This window comes from Gorilla gorilla, chromosome 9 (genome assembly GCF_029281585.2).
Source record: "Gorilla gorilla gorilla isolate KB3781 chromosome 9, NHGRI_mGorGor1-v2.1_pri, whole genome shotgun sequence".
In the NCBI taxonomy this organism is placed as follows: domain Eukaryota; kingdom Metazoa; phylum Chordata; class Mammalia; order Primates; family Hominidae; genus Gorilla; species Gorilla gorilla.
Window position 1 is genome coordinate 133932124 of NC_073233.2, and position 20618 is coordinate 133952741.

General features: G+C 38.8%; 1 protein-coding gene across 5 annotated transcripts in view; it reads right to left on the reverse strand.

Moving 5' to 3' along the window:
- CDON (cell adhesion associated, oncogene regulated) overlaps positions 1–20618 on the reverse strand; it is a 106072-nt gene that overhangs the window by 49511 nt on the left and 35943 nt on the right. For all 5 annotated transcript variants that reach the window (XM_063693657.1, XM_019037649.4, XM_055356347.2 and 2 more), the window contains exons 2-8: positions 17025–17161; positions 14880–15152; positions 13240–13386; positions 11951–12094; positions 10712–10999; positions 8864–9133; positions 3956–4309 (exon numbers count right to left, since the gene is read on the reverse strand). In XM_063693657.1, coding sequence (XP_063549727.1) covers positions 3956–4309; positions 8864–9133; positions 10712–10999; positions 11951–12094; positions 13240–13386; positions 14880–15152; positions 17025–17100 — 1552 coding nt within the window. In that variant the 5' untranslated portion in view covers positions 17101–17161. The remainder of the gene's footprint in view (positions 1–3955; positions 4310–8863; positions 9134–10711; positions 11000–11950; positions 12095–13239; positions 13387–14879; positions 15153–17024; positions 17162–20618) is intronic.

Genomic DNA, 20618 nt, shown 5'->3' on the forward strand with positions numbered 1-20618 from the left:
GTTGGCCAGGCATGGTGGCTCACACCTGTAATCCCAGAACTTTGGGAGGCCGAGGCAGGGGAATCACTTGAGCCCAGCAGTTCGAGACCAGCCTGGGCAACATGGTGAAACCCCATCTCTACAAAAAACACCAAAATTACCCAGGCATGGTGGCGCATACCTGTAGTCTCAGCTACTTGGGAGGCTGAGGTGGGAGGATCACCTGAGCCTGGGAAGGTTGAGGCTGCAGTGAGCCATGATCGTGCCACTGCACTCCAGCCTGGGCAACAGGCCAGCTAACTTCTACCCAAGGGGATCCTGCAACTACACCTCTCAAAAAAATTTAAAAAGATAAAACAAGCAGGCAGCCTTAACACTTACTACTAACAGCATCAGAATATACAGAGGAAGATAAAAATAATCTATCTGCACTGAAAAAATAAATAGGTTGCATACAGTCAAAGATAATTACTGAGCACATATTATGTGCCAAGCATTGTACTAGCTATCTTATAAACATAATCTCATTTAATTCTCCATACATTCTTAGGTAGATGGTAATACTCCCATGTTACAGATGAAGAAATTAAGGTTCAGAGAGACTAAGTGAAGGCTGCCAGAAGAATGTTAATGGTGCTGCTGTGAAAAAAAAATAATAAGAACAATTTATGAAAACAAATATACTGCCAGCACAATAAAACCTAAGGAGTGACGGCTTGGTTTCTCTAAAGTGCTATTAATACTGGCAACAGAAAATTCTATTTTTCACTCCTTTTGTGGAGGAAGAGTGCAGAGGAAACAACATACTACTTTTATTTCCAAAATGAAGTCAGATTCCTGGTAAAAGATGGGTGTGTTTTCGGGAGAAGGGCTGCACTGCAGTAGAGAACCAACAGAAAACAGGACTAACAGTGTAAGGTTAGTTCTCTGTTAGTTTAAAAGAGAGAAAGGGTGTCCCAGAAGCATCCTCCATCAGAGAAAACAAGAAGCTAGTGAGGAAATAATGTAGAAGAAAACTAATTAAGTTCACTGAGACAACTTCAAAATATTGCTCCTGGAACAGCAGTGTTTATCTAGTGAGTCAGACTGTGGACTGATGTTCAGGGTGTGATCTGGTGCCTGCTAATGCAGAGAGAAGGACTCAGCAAGTGGAGGTAATTAACTGTGGCTTGAGGTAGTGGAGAAGGACCTTTTTATCATTAGAAGTTTAGTGGATCCTCCGGGCAGTTTTCCACTGGGAAGTGGGATCTGGCTGTAAAAGAGTTTAAATGCCACATGCCTCATACAGAAGCATGAGAAAAACGTTATGCTGCAGCTTCTCCACTGTCTGAGTATCAAAATTCCATTTCTGTAAGACTTAAGATGCAATGAGACCTCTCCAGAACTTTTATTAAAAGGGGGATTCAATTAACTTTCTTCTTCTGTTTCAATGATATAATCTGGGCACTTGGGAGATACACTCAATACAACTGAAAAGACCTTACCAGTACTTCCCCGGTGTTTTTGCATGTATTATCTCAACTTATCTTCAGAACTCTATGAAATGGGTAGAACAGGCATCTAGCATCTTTTAAGGTAGAATGTTTTTTGAATCAGAAAAGAGATTGATGCAACTACGGCAATGTAAATAAATTTAATGACTCTAAGTGGAAACTAATTAAATAGGGAGGGAGTACAACCATATCTGTCAAAGATGCTCCCACTGTGACCACTGCTGCCAACAACTCACAACCCAAACTATTTAGAAAACCAACACCAACCCTCATTATAGTTTTAAAGAGTACCACACACTCTACAAATATTTGTACATCCAGGACCTCAAAAACCCAAAGTCTCTGGAAAAAACAAAAGGCTGGGGAGAGAGTTATCTCTCTCTCTAACCTAGCTTGCTCTCCCCTTTACAGTACAGTAGTCAAATGACTTGTCAGGATGCTAGAATTTCATAAGGCTCAGATTCCTATGCAAAGAAGTGAGTTGTCATGTATTGTTTTGAGTTTTAATAAACTCGGTTGGATCTTAATAATTATACTCGAAAATTAACAAAAGACAACGTAGGACCTCTTTGGTAGAATACAGCTGATGGGGTTACCATACATAAAAGTAGTATTTATCAAGACATAAAATCCTGGAGCACAGGGGAATCTTAAAGATCTTCTAAAGTTAGTTCACATAACTTCAAAGGGCTTCCAATTTCTCATATTTAAGGTGAGGAAGTTAGACAAAATATCTAGTTCCATCAGCCATAAAACTATGACATCTGTCTCTCTACACCCTGTATTCACATAATCCCTTCAGCTAAATTCTACCCAAGGAGCTCCTGCAACTACACCTGTCATGCAGTTGACAATTTCGAGCAGAGCCACTCTTATTTTTGCCTAGAGGAATAGAAATATAAACACACACGCATATTCATTTATAGGTGCAAATTTATGTAACACTGAACTACTTTCTTCATTTAAGGATTCTTAATGTTTCTAAAATCAGTAACTATTTCTTCCTTCCCTTAACACTGCCACAAGAGATCACTGTAATTTAATAATAATTAGACAGTAACAATCATAACTTTATACTTAGTATCAATGGAGGGCTTTCTATTGCCAGACACCATTCTAAGCACTTACTATGCATTAACTCCTCGGATTCTCACATCAACCCTATGAGTGGGGCACCTTCACTATACCTGTTACACAGATGAGGAAACAGAACAGAGAAGTGCAGTGATTTGCCCTTGGGTTACAAAGGTGCTAAGTGGCAGAGCCAGGATTCTGACACAGCCCACGTGCTCAGCCTCCACATCTCTCCCACCTCTAACATGCACAAGAGGATAAGGGGAAGTCCCTGGTCTCCACCACTTCTCCTCCGCCTCCAGCTTCATTCAGAGCAAGGGCATCCTTGTTTGCACGTGAAGGGAAATTGTATGTGCACATACGAACTCTTTTTTATTTCAACCATCACTCCTCTGCCAAGGACCCCCCGTTGACCACTGCTCTGGCTAAGGGTGCCCACACACTGGTCGTGTGGTCCAGACTGTGGCGGATGGGCCAGGGGAGAGGAACTGTGGGGACCAGACTGTGAACTCACTAAAGCAGGAAATGCTGGAGCCCCAGACCTGTCTAGAAGGAGGAACGTGGGCTCTGAGCTCAACATAAGCACTGCTCCTTGACCCTATGGGCTCTTTAACCTGTGGGACCACGGCCCCAGGCAGAAGAGAGCCACGCTAAGCCCCTTAAAGCAGAGGCCAGGGTCAGAGACCTCAGTTACCCAAAACTAAAGGCAGTACTGCCTTTGATGTTGGGCCTCTCACAAGACAAATAAGATGACAATCTACACCCAACTGACTAGCTGTTGGGGAAAGCTGCCCTAAATGCCTAATGATGGAAGGTCTGGATTTGAATTAAGTCAAGTTTGAGTCCATTTCCATGAATATTAATAGTCTATATACCAGTACATCAAAAATCATATATAGTTTTTAAGTCATCATCACAAAAAATCAGTAAAATATGAAGAATTAATATTATACATCCCATTAGAAAATAACTTTGGATAAGACACAGGGAATATATACATACAGGTATTACTTAATAGTACCACAACTCTACATTCTCAATGAAGGCCAGTCCTTTAGACCCAATACTGTAGTTATCAAGGGCATAAAAAATGTCTGCAATATCATTTTCGGTAGCTTAGAAAACCAAAAGCATTAATCTCAAAGACAGGTTATATTCTGGGCCTGCTCCCAAATGAGAGCTTTCTGTATTGCACCTACAATCTTAACAAACACATCAGAAACAGAGACCAAAATTCATGTGATTCACATAAAGTGAAATACCAAGAAATACAGTTCTACATTTCACTGTCATCAGGAAAAAATATAGAGAGATTGCTGGATTCATTAAAATAACATATTTCAAATCACTTTATCTTCTATTATAAAAGGAAATTACTCAACTAAAAATAAATAATAATGGCAACTCACCAACCATGAGAGATGCTTCTGCCTGTGTGGTACCATGTTCATTTGTAGCTTCGCACATGTATTTCCCCGCATGTTCCTGAGTCACAGCCTGAATATGGAGAGAGCTTGCACCAGCTTGGGACATGACGAAGTACACAGGCTCCAGGTTCAAGCCCTCAGGTCTTGATAACTGTGATTTTCGGGATTTCGATCTCAGGACTTGAGATGGATGGCTGGTTATCAATCCATGGCTGCCATACCAACGAATGACCGGAACCGGCAGCCCACTGGCATTGCAGGACAGAGTGACAAAGTCTCCGTCTGCAACCTTTGCACTTACTGGTGCCGTAATTATAACTGGCTTGAATCCACCGTCTATTAAAAAAGTAATTCACATATGAAAAATGAAGAACATTGTAGTACCTACGATGCAAAACAACTTCATCCTATCACGTAAATGTGGGAGTAATGATTAAAACCAAGATAGCTACCTCCTTGTTAGTTCCCTTCTCAACTTTCACCAAGTAAAACTGTCAATAAATGGTAGAGTTGTTTCATAGCTGTGGGCTCCCAAACATTTCCTACGTAAATTTCCTGTCCTTCAGAAAGAAAGGAATACAGATAAAGAAATCTTTTGAGAGTTTTCTGAAGGTACACTACACATATTTGACCACTGCAAATATAGAACATATGAGGTTGAAACCTCAGACCTTAACAGGAAAAATGTGTAAATAAGTATAAAAGTAGATAATTTTCCTTCAAGAAAATAGTCAATTTTGTGGGGTAGGGTGGGAACAGAGGCAGGAATCTGATTATAAAAAGCCTGGGAGAAAAAAACCTGTTCTCAATAAAAGCTGATACTGATGATACCTGTATGTTTTTTCCCATAGGCATGAACAGAATTTTTGTTTCTAAATTAAAGTGGCACCAAATCTTTCCTTTTGGTCCTGGTATTCTCGGGAGGTATTTTGAAGAGAGCTTACAATGGAATATTGATCAAAGTAAATGACATTTTCTCTAGCATGTCTGTCTTTTTCTCCAGTCCTCCTTCCCATGTCTGACAAAAACAACCAACAACTGATACCGGATTTCTGGATTTTTGCCAAGCTACTGAGTGTAAAATGCTATCTCACTGGTCAGAACATGCATTTTCCTGAGGACTAATGAGGCTGAACATCTTTGCATGTGATTATGTGACATTATTAATTTTCCTCCTCTGTGAAATGCCTTTGTCAGTTTTTCTATTGGGTCATGAATCTTTTCTGCAGTGATTCGGAGTTCTCTGTATATACTAGATTCTGTTCTTTTGTTTAGGTATGTATGTGACTAGTATCTCCTTCCTAATGTACTGCTTTTCTTTTCAGCTTTTAACAGTATCTATTAGGAAGATGTTTTCATTTCAATGTGGTCATCCTTTAAAATGAGCCTTTTAAAATGTCTTATTAAAAAGTTTTACCCACAGATCATACATTCTTCAATGTTTTCTTGAAAACTTTTTTCATCTCGTCTTTCATATTTAGATCTTTAATCCACTGAGAATGTATCTTTTATACAATGTGAGTAAGACACTGAGTTTCACTTTTACCTCCATGCTGATAACAATTATCCCACATCAAAATGCGAAATGGGTCTCCTCCCTGCTGATCTGCAATGCCGGCTCAGTCAAGCCCTTACATGCAAATGTCTTTCTGAAAGTCTCTATCTTGTTCTAAGAGTCTATCTGTTTCTGTACCAATATAATATTTTCTTAATTACTACAGATATTTTACATGTTTAAGGCAAGTCTCCCATGTTCTTTTTCTCCTTCCTTTAGCGTGTCTTTGCCATTCTTGGGCATTGGGTTATGCATATAAATTTTAGAATCAGTTTGTCAAGGTCCTTAAAATATTATGATGGGATTTTAATTAGAATTGCATAAATCCACAGAAAATTTTTAGAAAGACCAGATAACTATATAATACTGAATACAATATATAATATTGAGGAACTGATATATCTTCCTATATAACTGGCTGTGCTTTACTGCTGTGATATAAAAAACGTGGTTTTTAAATTATACTTTCTGTTTGTTGCTGGTATACAGAAAGGCAACTGATTTTTTTTTTTTTTTTAAGAGACATAATCTCGCTCTGTCGCCCAGGCTGGAGTGCAGTAGTGCGATCTCAGCTCACTGCAACCTCCACCTCCCGGGTTCTAGAAATTCTCCTGCCTCAGCCTCCTGAGTAGCTGGGACTACAGGTTCACGCCGCCATGCCTGACTTTTTTTTTTTTTTTTGTATTTTAGTAGAGACGGGGTTTCACTGTGTTGCCCAGGCTGGCCTCGAACTCCTGAGCTCAGGCAATCCACCCACCTCAACCTCCCAAAGTGCTAGGATTACAGGCGTGAGCCACCGCACCTGGCCAAGGCAACTGATTTTTGGTCATTGGTCTTCATCCATCCACCTTGCTAAATATTATTATTTATCATAATAGGTCATAATAGGACATACAACAGCCATCATAATGGCCAGCAAACTATTTGGGATAGTCCATGTTGACAATCATATCCGGCTGTAAATTAACAATGATCTGGGTTCTTTCCTTCTTTTTCATGTCTTTCTGTGCTGGTTAGGATTTCCAGTGTAATGATGGCCAGAAGAGATTTTCAAAGGGAGTGCTTCTTATATTTCACCATTAAATGCAATGTTTCCTGTAAGTCCTTGTTGGACACTCCTTATTAAGAAAGTTCAACTCTATTTCTACTTTTCTAAGTGTCTAACATGGATACTTAATTACGTCCAATGTTTTTCCATCTCTAGTGAGATAATCATATTGTTTTTCTCCTTTATTCAATAAATAGGGTGAATGACACTCTACATTTTCAAGTGGATTCCTGGGATAACTGTTCAGAAATGACGTATTTTCTTTTTTACACTGTCCTGGCTTGCTAATATATTATTTAGGATTTTTACACCTATGTTCATAAATGAGATTGGCCTTTGATTTTCCTTTCTTGCACCATCTTATTGTGGTTCTGGAATCAAGACTGGAGAGTTTCCATCTTTTCCTCTTCTCTGGAACAGTTTGTATAATACTTGAAATGGTCTATCACTTCGAAGTTTGGTAGAACCTCCATAAAATCATCTGGCCCCTTATTTTCTTTGTGAGATTTTTAACTCCTAATTCAACTTCTTTCATAGGTGTAGGACTATTCAAGCTTATTTCTTTTCAGTCAGCATTGCTAAGTTACATTTTTTCCTCAGAATTTGTCCATTTCTGTCTTTATTATAATTTTTTGTCACAAAATTTAGCTTAATCTTATTATCTTTAATTGCTGTAAGACTTGTATTTATAGCCCTCTTTTGTTCCTAATATTATTTGTACCTTCTTTCTTTTCTTTGGATCATTTTCCCCAAAGATGTGTCCATTTTCTTAGACTTTACAAAGGGCCAACCTCTATCTTTATTGATCCTCTGTATTTTATCTTTGTTTTCTATTTAATTGATTTCTGCCCTTATTTTTATGATCTTTTTTCTTTCTTTGAATCTATTCTGTTATCCTTTTACTTCACTCAGTAGTTTTTAGTCTAATTTTCTTTTACAGCCACAGAAGGCTATAAATTTCCTTTTAAATTCCATTTGACTGTCTCTTACAAAACTGATCTGTAGCATTTTCATTATCATTCAGTTCAAAGTATTTTAAATTTCCATTATGATTTCTTTTTTTGATCCAACTATTGAGAAGTATAATTTTAAATGTCCAAATACATGCCAATTTTTTAAAATTGTTTTCATTATTAACTTCTAAATAACTTACACTAATGTCAGAACATTTGGTCCATATTATATTGATTTTCTGAAATTTAAAATATTTATAACTCATATCATAAACAATTGATTTCCCTAACAGATAAAGAACTCTTATAAATCAAGAAGAAAAAAGACCAACAACCTAATTTTTTCAATGAGCGAAAGACAAAGAACAGTCAATACACAGAAATGCAAATTTAAAGAGCTCAAAAACATGAAAAGAGGCCCAACTTTACCTGTAATAAAAGAAATATAGATTAAATGGTTCTCTTTTTTACCTATCAGATTGGCAAAGACTTTAAAAATTGACAATGCCCCATGTTGGTGAGGGTTTGAGGAAACAAGGAGAGTTAAGTATTGCTGGTGGGAGTGTACACTGGTAACGACTATGGAGAGTGATTCAGTAATCTCTATCAAAATTACCAACACAGATATGGTTTTATTCTGCAAGTTCATTTCTAGGAATTTCTTTTACAAATACTCACACAGGCGCAAAATAATCTTTGTAGAAGGGCATTCATTATAGAACTATTTGTAATAGCAAAAGATTAAAAACAACCATCAATAAGGTACTAGTCAAATTGTTACAACTACACAATGGACCACTAAGCAGCAACTTTTAAAAAAGGAATGAAAATACTTTTTATGTACCATATGAGAAGATATCCCAAGATGTTAAGTAAAAAATTTATGGTAAAGAATGCTACCACTATTTAGGTAAAAAAAACAAAAACAGGTATTGTTATAAAATGCACACACACTCTCTCATGTTGTGTGAAACCACTCGTATGTGCACTACATACAAGGCTGCTCAAGAAACTGATAAAACTAATTATTTCTAAAGAGAGGAACTGACTGTCTAGGGAATAAGAGTAAGAGAGAGATTGTACCATATAGATTTTTAAAGTATGCAGAATCTGTTGAAAATTTTTTAAAAACTTTTTTTAATGAGCTTGATTACTAAGATTACTTCTTCATGGAAATGCCTACCTGTCACTAGCCAGGAACATGGAAAATGAACACCGTTCTTGTACGGTGCTAGGGTTATTTTCTTTTAGTAAAAATAATTTCATTTTTGACCACAACAAAAGCCCATCTGTAAAATAAAAGTTCTTATGACTGGCATGACCTAAAAGCCTACCATTTTCAATTTCAAGTCTTCCAGTAGAGTGCATAAATCCAATCCCATTATCTGCTATACACTGATACATCCCAACATCTTCCACGGTAACCCCACTGATTTTCAGTCCGTTTCCTGCAGTTAGATGTCGTGCAGAAGGATGAATAGGCTGTGCATTGTGAAACCAGGTACAGTTGGGGGCTGGGTTCCCATGAACGTCACAAGTAAAGTGTACTGTGGCACCCAGAGACACTATCTGATCCTGTAGTCCTTTAGAAATGGAAGCATGTTCTGAAAATAAAACACACAAATTAAACTCTAGCCCTCAAAATGTACTTCTTAAATTATCACTCGAGTGATAAAAATCTTCTCTCTACCAATAACCAGTTGAAACAAAGTTGCATTGTTTATTCACATTCTTCTGTCGGCTGTGGTAATCAAGAAAAAAATTAGAAATGTTCCACTAATAGGATAAACCATATGTTGCTAATAAGATATAGTCTCCTTTCATAGATCATACCACCCACTTAACTCCCCACAACATACGCGAATACACACATATATACAAATAGTTTCTAATCCTGGGCTTCTCTTAGCATTTATTTCAGGTGACTAGTTTGAAATACAGTAACAATTTCCCTGGATTTCACACTAAACAGAAGCCAAAACAGAAGAACATTTTACTCAGAGGTTAAATTATGTTTACGGTCAATTCAACTTTGAGGTTAGATGTACAACAGGTGAAAATAAAAAAACAAAACTTCCTTTAGGGATCCTTAAAGTCACGTATTACCCACAAGTGTATCATTTATCAGAATTTGTAGCCTCAGTCTAAATTATGCATATTAATCCAGTCCTAATCACTGAATTCCAAAGCCCACTTGTCATACACTTATGTTAATTCCAGTGTTGCTAACCTATAGCAGGCCATGGTTATAAATATTATAAATACATGCAAAGAGTTTACAAAAATTTTATTCACTATGAAACCACTTTCCACCTAATTTTTTCATGAAAATCTGTTTCAATAAAGGAAAACATTTTCTGCGGCTACACATGATAGTGAGGTAGGTAGCTGGTTAGAAACAAAGGAATAGCTTTGAAATAAAGTATACATAGAAATGTGGGTGGAAATAATTCAATTTTATCACCCAGGCATTGGTAAGAGCATCCAAAAAAAGAAAATTAAATTAAATAGATTGATTTCTTTTTGAGATGACATTTTCTTTTTTGAGACAGGGTCTGGCTCTGTCGCCCAGACTGGAGTGCGATGGCGTGATCTCAGCTCACTGCAACCTCCGCCTCCCGGGTTCAAACCACCCTCCCACCTCAGCCTCCCAAGTAGCTGGGATTACAAGCCTGTGCCACCACACCCAGCTAATTTTTGTATTTTTGGTAGAGATGGGGTTTCGCCATATTGCCCAAGATAGTGTTGGACTCCTGGGCTCAAGTATTCTGCCCTCCTCAGCCTCCCAAAGTGTGAGTTACCGTGCCTGGCCTGACATTTTCTCATCAGTACTCTGTCTTAGTTACTACTACTGGATACTACACACAGATATAGGCTAGATTCTTCCATTCTCCTGATTTCCAGTTTTTTCCTCCATGTTATGAAGAAGGGAGAATAATCTCTATATTGTACAACGAGTTTGGGGGTGAGGTTCCCAAGAATATTCCATGCGAAATGCTCTATGCCACCCAGAAAAATGGCCTAATTCAGCAGTCCATTATAAAAATGAAACTTGTTCTGGCTAGGGTATAGATAGTTCTAGATACTCCCTATTTCAATTTCACAAATAGATCTTTCCTTCAGATATCAGTTAGACCAGAAAAATGGCTTCATTTGAAAAAAACTAAAAACTAACATCTTACCAAGTACATTAACCATGTAAGTCACATATTTTACATCTCCAGACTTGTTTCCCGCCATGCAGGAATAGTTTCCGGAGTCCGCCGGGTCAACGCTATCGGTGGCAAGATGAGAATACAACCTTCTCCAGTTGCTTCCTGGTGCAATGTCCTGCCCGTCCTTTAGCCAATACACTTGAGGAGCCGGGACCCCACTCACCACACACTCCAAGGTTACAGGGCTACGAGAAAGAACAGCTAATGCCTGTGAATGCGTGGGGTGAAGAATGTGAAAATCATCTGAAGAAGGACCTGGAAAAGGAAAGGAGATGAGAGATTATTAGTAAGTCTTCGCTTCTAATCTCTTGCTTAGCAAACCTGTGGGCATCACCATTTTCCCACGTATTCTTTATACTACAAGGTCCTATTTGGTGGTTAAATCCTTTTTAGTTGAGGATTAAAAGATTTTTGTGGTCCTTTAGGGCTACTTCTGAATTGGCAGTTTGGAAATGCAGAATTCCCAACAAGTTCAGAAGCCACGCCTCTGCTATGCTCTATTGGTGCTACCTCAACTCAACCGCCATAACCTAAAAATCAACAGTGATTTTCATTACATCTGAAAGAAAGAGGACAGACATATCTCTTTTTTTTTTTCAAAATTCACAGACATCAATTTAATGACCACTACTATAAAGTTGTATCTCCTCTATTTCTTCTTGTTTGAACAAAGGGCAAAATCCTCCACATGTATTCATTCTGTCACCTTGGCCAAAATTCCCTTCTGTAAGTTACATTTTTAAAGCATGTACAGAACTTTCTATAATGCATTCATGTATTTACTTTTTTTTTTTTTTAAGACAGAGTCTCATTCTGTCACCCAGGCTGGAGTGCAGTGGTGCAATCTCAGCTCACTGCAACCTCTGCCTCCCACGTTCAAGCGATTCTACTGCCTCAGCCTCTCAAGTAGCTGGGACTACAGGCACATGCTGCCACACCCAGCTAATTTTTGTATTTTTATTAGAGACAGGGTTTCACCGTGTCAGGCTGGTCTCAAACTCCTGACCTCAGGTGATCCACCTGCCTCAGCCTCCCAAAGTGCTGAGATCACAGGGGTGACCCACCACACCTAGCCTGTATTTACTTTTTTGGTAAGACTTTTTATGATAAACAAACAGGATTTGAAAAAAAAAATGAACTATCATTGCCCAACTTTTTATGAGGACTCTTCCTCTTCCAGTTACCATTATTCTCCCAAATACTTACGACTCACAAGGAGCTTTCGGCCAATAGGTTCAACTTTTAATTGATGTGTGACAGGATTATAAGCTGCACATTTGTATGATCCCTTGTCCTCTAAGGATACGTTCAAAATCTGAAGATTTCCTGATGGAAGGATTAAGTAATTCTCTGAGGAAGGAAGGGAGTGCAGTTAGGCCTCTCCCTTTATGAAGGACACCACAGCACAACTAAAACTCACAAAGGTTGATCATTATGCTCTATTCCATCTTATTTTATTTTAGAGATGGGGGTCTCATTCTGTCACCCGGGCTGTAGTACAGTGGCATAAGCATTGCTCACTACAGCCTGGAACTCCTGGACTCAAGCGGTCCTCCCACCTAAGCCTCCCAAGTAGCTGGGACTACAGGTGCACGCCACCACACCCAGTTAATTTTTAAATTTTTTGTAGAGATGGGGTCTCACTATATTGCCCAGGCTAGTCTTGAACTCCTGGCTTCAAGTGATCTTCCTGCCTCAACTTCCCAAAATGCTGGGATTATAGGCGTGAGCCACCGGCCAGCTTGCGTTACATTTAGACATGAGATTAGCAGTAAAGAAGCAATCAAGGAAAATTTCTTAAATGAAGGAAAGGGAAAGTCAAGGCAGAATAGAAAAAAAAGTCTACAGAACTAGCATAGCAAACCAAACCCAGCAGAAGCATTTTAACGGTAGTGAATCTCAAAGCATAAGAAACATGCTTTGACTTTGGCAAACCTCTACCTACAGCACTGGTCACATGGTGTTCCTGCACCGTCTAGTCATTCATTTTTTTTCCACAAATACATATTAAGGGGCTACTTTCTGCCAACAATGGCCAGGCACAAGTGCTACGGCAAGGAAAAGAGCAGACAAAAACCCTGCATGCATGCAGCCGGCATTCCAGTAGGGGTATGTGCGGAGGTCAGAGGAAAAGACAAACAATAATAAACTAACAGAAATATGAATAACACAGTATCAGGTGTGATCAATTCTATAAACAAAAGCAAAACTAAATAAAGGGGCCAGAGAGCACCAGGCATATTATTTTAGATAGGACCATGAGGGCTACCTTTTCCAAGGAAGTGAAATCTGACGGGGGGTCTGAAGGAACTGAGGGAGTGAGGCCGCAGGGTATGGGGCCGTAATTATTTGTATATTGTAACCATTTGTTTTAGTCCTCTCCACTCACGCCTTCTTGTATCCACAGTTCATCCCTAGCACACAGAGCTTAGAAGCAGCTTATTTAATGAACATTTGTTGTGTGTGTGCCACCGGCTTTTCACAAAAGGTCTCACCTGTGGAATGTTTCAGCCATTTTCCCCGGATTTTATAGCGCACCTCAGCTTTGGGGTTACTCTCCGGTACCCTGCAGCCAATGAAACCAGCACTTTTTTCTTCTGCTGTAATAACATGCTTTGTGGATGAACCAAAATCACCAAGAACTGAAATATATAAGGAAACAGATAAATAAATACATGCAAATTTGAATTCTTTTTCCCAAAGGAAATTTAAAAATTAGAAACAACATCTGCAGCATGGCCTTTTGTGGCAGCTGACCCCAGTCCAGAGGGCTGCATGATCTTTTCATCTCAGAAAGCAGCTGGGGCAAGCTACTCAGGAGGCTGAGGTGGGAGGATCGCTTGAGCCCAGGAGGTTCAGGCTGTGATGAGCCAAGATCGTGCCACTGCACTCCAGCCTGGGTAACAGAGTGAGACCCTGTCTCAAGAGAAAAAAAAAAAAAAAGAAAAAAAAGAAAAGAAAAAAGAAAGCAGCTGAGGCAGATGTGCATGGTTGACGGCTAAGAACTAAGTCACGGCACCCTTTTTCATAAGTCAATGCTTCTAGGGAATAAATATAAACTGCTCCTAAGACATCTAGAACTATAAAGCATAATTATTCCCATTCGGTTAAGATAAATCCTTTTCAATCCAGTGCCCCATCAAAACTCACTTTCCCTACGGATCTTTAATCTGTTTGTAGCTATTCACATTGCAATAAAATGATTTCTGGAATGAACCTAGGACAACAAAAAAATAAGGAAGGATATCATTATTTAGATTATCTGAATCTACTAACTTGGTCTCAATTCCTCTCAGTCTCAGTTCACTACGGACGGAGCCTGCAGGGGAACTCTTTATGATCTCTAGGTCTCAAAGCACTCAGCAGCCTACCACGAGGAATTCAGCCCTCCAGTGTGCGTCTTACAGCTGTCCATGGGTCACAGCTCTACAAAAACATTTACTCTTCTCAGTTATGACAAACTCACTACTCCTGGGGAATCCAGATTTGTTCTGTAAATAGGGGTGCCCTTACAAAGACGTTTTCCATTACTGGAAGCCATCACCATTTGAAAGGCAGATGGCTCCAACTTACTAAGAAAAACCACGCATTCCAGATTTTCCGTAAGTTCAATACTCAACATTCCTTTCTTTACAGTTACTTTTTTCCTGCTTTTTAACCATGGCTTCAATTAAATACATTAAAATCACTCAGTAATCAAGGCAAATAAAACAATTAGATGTGAAAGAAAGACAAAGGACTCCAGGAAATAACTAACTAACTGTCAGACAACAGCTTTTGTTGTTAATGATATCATGGATTTCCAAGCACTCACAAAGAAATTGTTCAGAATTCACATTTAAAAAGTGTCCTTCCCTGGCAAAGCTGCAGAGATTACAAAGAAAAAAAAAAGCGTCCTAACTGCGTAACTTTAAAAAAATCATTTCCATATCATCGTTACTGATGAGGACATGAGGCCAGGCTCACAGAGGTCTAAGTGCACTTCCACAATATACTCACAGCAAGAGTCAAGGCTGAGATAAAAACTCCTATATGCTTTACACCAAAGCCCATGGTCTTTCCCCTCTTCAGAAATACAAGCACTAACAGTAATTTCAAGAAAACCCATACCTAACAGGGACAAAATTAAACTCACCTGCCACAGATACTGTCGCAGGGCCACTCACAATGGCACCGATGCTATTGTTGGCAAGGCACTGGTAGTAACCCAAAAGAGAGGAGTTGAGAGAAAGAATTGTCAGAGTCCCCTGATGAATCTTAATATGTTCCAGGTTTCCATCCAATTTTTTTCCATTATGCAACCATGAGATACGAGTGGTCACAGGTTCAGCAGAACAATGCAGTACTACAGGTCCACCAAGTTTCTGGACAGCAGAGAGCGGCTCAGAAGTAAAATAAGGTGCCAAGTCTACAAGGGAATATTCCCCATATGCAAAGAAAGCAGGGGAGAAAAGAGGAGAGAGAAAGAAGATTACATTAAACACATTTCATCTGTATCTTTATAACTAAAGGCAATCTCTTATTTTATATATGTTATGGTTCTTGATGCTTGTAAAAGTTCTAGCAAAATTCTTATAAGCCTATTTGTTAGAAGTAAAAAAGAGCAACATGTTAGCCTAGGACTTAACAATTAGGGTACAAAAGACAAGAATGCTGATGATATAAATCAGATACAGTACCAATCCTATTAATAAGAAATAGCAAAGTGCAGCTGGGCCCTGGGGCCCCCGCCTATAATACCAGCACTTTGGGAGGCCAAGGCGGGTGAATCCTTGAGCTCAGGAGATCAAGACCAACCTGGGCAACATGGCAAAACCCTGTCTCAATAAAAAATACAAAAATTAGCCAATGTGGTGGTGTACACCTGTAGTTCTTACTACTCCAGAGGCTGAGGTGGGAGGATTGCTTGAGCCCAGGAGGTGGAGGCTGCAGTGAGCCATGACTGCACCACTGCACTCCAGCCTGGGTGACAGTGGGAGACCCTGTCTCAAAAAAAAAAAAGAAAGAAAGAAAGAAGGAAGTGGCAAACAGCTCTTTTAATAAAGTGACTTGGAAGAACTGGAAGTTAAGAACCTGAAAAAAGTGAAGATGACTTTCCAAATAAAAAGAATTCTCCCCTATTTTACCAACAGCATTTGATTTACGAGAGCAAGTTTTTCTACAAATGAGGCCTGTGGTACTTCCTTACTACTTCCCTTCAGTATAAAAGAATGTTTAAGTTTTAAGAAAACAGAAATAGAAAGCTAGGAAGCCACAATTGAAATACAAAGGCTATCCTTTCTTAAACACAGGGCTTCGTATTTTTATTTGGGATTTGAAATGGTTTCGTCTGTTATTTCTATTACTCCAGGAACATGGGAAGGCGAGGGTGTTCTTGCACTGAAGTATCCATGCAGATCCTTCTGTTCCAACCCGAGAGTGGGAAGGGAGAAGAAATAGTTGTTAATTTTCTAGAGTAAAATACTTAAGAGAAAAAAAATCAATAAATTGCTGAATCTACTTCTATAGAATAATCAGAAATGAAGTTAAGGGGAAGTATCTCTTTTGGCTGAATCTGGGGTGGTTGTTTAGCAAAACAGAAGTAAAACCACAAAACCAATTTTCCCCTTATTAAATTTAATACAGCTATATAGTACTTTTAGCAGATATTAAAAATAAATCGTACTCAATGAATAAACATCACTGTATTTGTATCTACTTATATATTCATCTTTACACAAGTCTAAAATAAAAAGAAATGCACGTGAACCATGTCTGAGGCATGGGGCTTACATACACATTTAACAACAAACACATTTATGCTTTTCAGTAACCCAAAGAGGTAGACAATAAATTAGGCAACGTCATAAGAGAAAGTGGCAGACCTGGAATTTGAACCAAGTTCTCTCACTCCCAATTGAACACAGTATCATGCTGATTCTAAAACTTCTCTTTGGTATATTTAGTCCGCATTTTATTCCTGTTCTTTCCAAATTCAGAAATTAGTAACATATCCCCTTATTTAAAAAAAGCATGATTGGAAAATACGTATTTTTTTAAAAAAATGAAAGGGATAAATGACAAGGGCCAGGACAAGAAGGCCTGCTAATGCCCAAAGCACTACCAAGAGATCCTTAAATTGCTTAATTTATCAAGTCTTTAAATCATGTAGTTGGTCAAACCAATCTTAGAAACATCTTTAGATAGCACCATTATCACAAAGCATTGAAGTACAAGTTTATGTTTTATAGGATTAAGATGAGTAAAGGCCAAACCACCCCCTCCCCAATTCTACTCTTACCTGAACTCACAGAAGAGCACAGAATTATAAGAGTAACATACAGCAGTGTACATAAGGGTCCAAGATCCGGATGCATAGCGCCAGATTACAGAAGCAGTCAGGACAGGCTTCCAGAGCAAAATCCAGGCCTTGGTTCACTAAAAAAGAAAAAGGAAAGAAAATCTAAACCATTGAAATCTTTCGTCTGAGCAGCTGGAGCTGTGAGCATGACGGCTGCCATCTATTTTGAAAGCTCTGTGTAGAGTACGTCAAATACTAGGCACTTAATTATCCAGATCTTCCCAATTCACAGACTGATCTCTAGACACTAGAGCTAGAAGTTTTGCTCATTCTTCCAAGGTCCTAGGATATCTCCTACTACACAGAACTAATCACTCTGAATGAATACATTCAACTGCCTATAATGCATTTCTACTTACACATCTCATAAACATACAAAACTCAATGCAACCAACATGTATTCCTCTTTCACATCCCCTAAAATAGTAACTGTAAGGAAAACAACAAAATAATGGCTAACATTTACGGAGTGCTTACTATGTGCCAGACACCATTTCAGTGCTTTAATACACGAATTTAATCTTCGCAACAACCCTGTGAGACAGGTACTACTGATTTTTGTCCCTTTTTTCAGATGGAGGACTCCTGGCTCATGGATTGGTCAAGCACAGAGAATATCAAGGTTAGGCCTGTGTTGGGATTGGGCTTGGCACTATTGTGAGAGTGGGATAAGCCAAGAAAAGGATAGTAATGGATGAAGCCAGAGAGGAAGGCTGGACCAGATCACATTCAGCTTTGAAGGCCATGGTAAAGATCGTGGGATTTATTCTAAATGCAAGAGCAAACCCTTAGAGGACACAGAGAAGGGGAATGATGTAATTTTATTTATGCTTTAAAAAGATCACTGGCTGAAGTGGAAAAGGGAGACTAAGCAGGACATACTGTAATCACCCTGGAGACAGATGAGGACACAGTGGTTACGGCAGTGAGTCAACCGTGGAGGTGGAGAAAAGTAGTTGATTCAGAATATATTATAAAGGTCGACCCAACAGGACATGTCAAAGGCTTGGATATAGAGTGTGGGACACAGATGTGTGAAGGATACACTTGGGTTTTGGTGACACAAAATAAATAATAGCCCTGTTTACTGAAATGGGGAAGACTAGAGAAGGAGAGACAGAAGAGAGGGTTCATCACTGGTTCTGTTTTGGCCAAGGTAAGTCTAAGCTATCTATTAGACATCCAACTACTACTGTCAAGTCAAGAGTTGCATGTGTGAGTGTGGAGCTGTAGGAAGAAGTCAGAGCTGGAAATGTAGATCTTAAACGTATGAACGCCTTGGCACTAGATGAGCTCTAAGGAAAATATGTTTAGAGGACTGAGGAGAGGAGAAGAGATAAAACAGAAGAGCCTTGGAATACTCCAACCTTTAGAGATGGGAAGTAGCCAAGGACACTCAGCAGAGGTAGTGAATGAAACAGAAAGAAATCTATTTGTTCAGGGAGAATATAAGAAATATTTCTAGGCTGGGCACGGTGGCTCACATTTGTAATCCCAGCACTTTGGGAAGCTGAGGAAGGCGGATCACTTGAGGTCAGGAGTTTGAAACCAGCCTGGCCAACATGGTGAAACCCCGTTTCCACTAAAATTACAAAAATTAGCCGAGCCTGGTGGCATGCACCTCTAATCCCAGCTACTCGGGAGGCTGAGGCAGGAGAATCGCTTGAACCTGGAAGGTGGAGGTTGCAGTGAGCCAAGATTGTGCCACTGCATTCCAGGCTGGGCAACAGAGCCAGACTCCATATCAAAAAAATAAAAATAAATTTAAAAAATAAGAAAAAGAAATATTTCTAGAAGAAGAGTGTGATCCATGGCCTCAAACATCGATGAGAAGCAGAGTAAGATGAGACACCATCAGAAAGGACTACTGAAGGTCATTGGTGATATTGACAAGAGTGGTTTCAGTGGAGAAAAGACAAAAGCGTGATGGTGGTTCAGGGTAGAATGGGAAGACAGGAAACAGAAAGCAGACACAGACACTTCCTTCCAGGGTTCTGCTATACAAAGGCAGCAGAAAAACAGGGAGAATTGCTGAAGACAAATGGTAGTCAAGAGATGGTTTGTTTGTGGGGGTGTGTGTGTGTGTGTGTGTATTTTACTATAGAGACAGTATAGCACATTTGGTAAAACTAAAAAAGTTTCACAAAACCCAGCACTGGCAAGAATGTGAGCAAAAATCATTATCATATATTGCTGGTGGAAACAAAATCAGTACATACTTTTTGGAGGCAGTCTGCTATTTCTATCAAAAATCATTCATGCAACAAATACTTATTGAATGCTTATCATATGCTAAGACTATTCTAGGAGGTGGGAATTGAGCAATTAAAAATGTATACACAAAAATAAGTAACAGACGAAAAATGTATACCATATATTCAAGTAGGAGAGATGGACAATATAAAAGATAAATAAAACTAGTAAAACTAACAATGTCCATGCCATTCTCCAGATATGGCCAATTCTTTCTCTTCTATGCTACTTCTACACCTGGGACATGCGAAACCACAGCACTCAATACTCTCTTATGTAACTTATCTGGTGACACAACTGTGACCTCTTTGAAGGCAACAATGACATCATATTTAGCTTTGCAAAATTTTAGTGCCTAGCAGAAAGTAGGTATTTCAAAAATGTTTCTTAAAATGAAAGGAATACAATAGAATGCAATTCCCAGAAGTACCTTAAGTAGTGTTTAGTGAGAACTGCCATCTCATCTGAATTTAGTATATTCTAGATATATTGTTTATTCCTTCACTCACTTATTCATTCATATGTATAATTTTAAAAATCAACAAAAAAATACAGTAAGTGCCTACTATATGCCAGGCACCATGCTAGACTAGGCTACTATGTCTGCGAATCCTGCCCCATGTTCCTGCTTAGCCAGGGCTAGACACTGGACCTACGACTATAGAATACAACAAAATCTAATGACAGTGCTACATTAATGACATTTTAGAAATGAGAATTTTATGTGCATTTTCATTTATGCAAAGAAAGGTTAACGCTAACCATTAATAAAATTAGGTAGTAATACAGAGGAAGGCACCTTAAGTACAGCTTTTAATAAATCAAATAGTATCTCCCAGAATCTGCTCACCTTCTCTATGCCAAGTACTCTAAAATCTAAAAGGTACAAACTTAAGTTTCTCTAGCTCGTGGATATCAGATTATGAATCTGCTTTTCCAGTTTTTTCTTGCTGACCTCCTTTAAAAAGTGGGAGAGGGACTACTGGCAATGACTCATCGGCAGAAGAGTCCAGCTGTGTGAAAACTTTTTTGGTTTATTTGAATTCTCCCTTGGTTCAAGGGTAAGAACTGACACACCACTGGAAAGCAGTCAAGGCAAAGTAAACATTCAAATAACTTGTTAACAGGAGACATTTTCCTGAGAGAATGAGGACTAGAAGGATTGTTTCTTCCTTTTGCCAAATCTTTCAGCTATTTATTTATTAAAAAGCAGTGAAACAAATTTCAGAGTCAACTTTAACCCTAGTGCATGACCTACTCAGTGACTTTATAGTTGTCCTT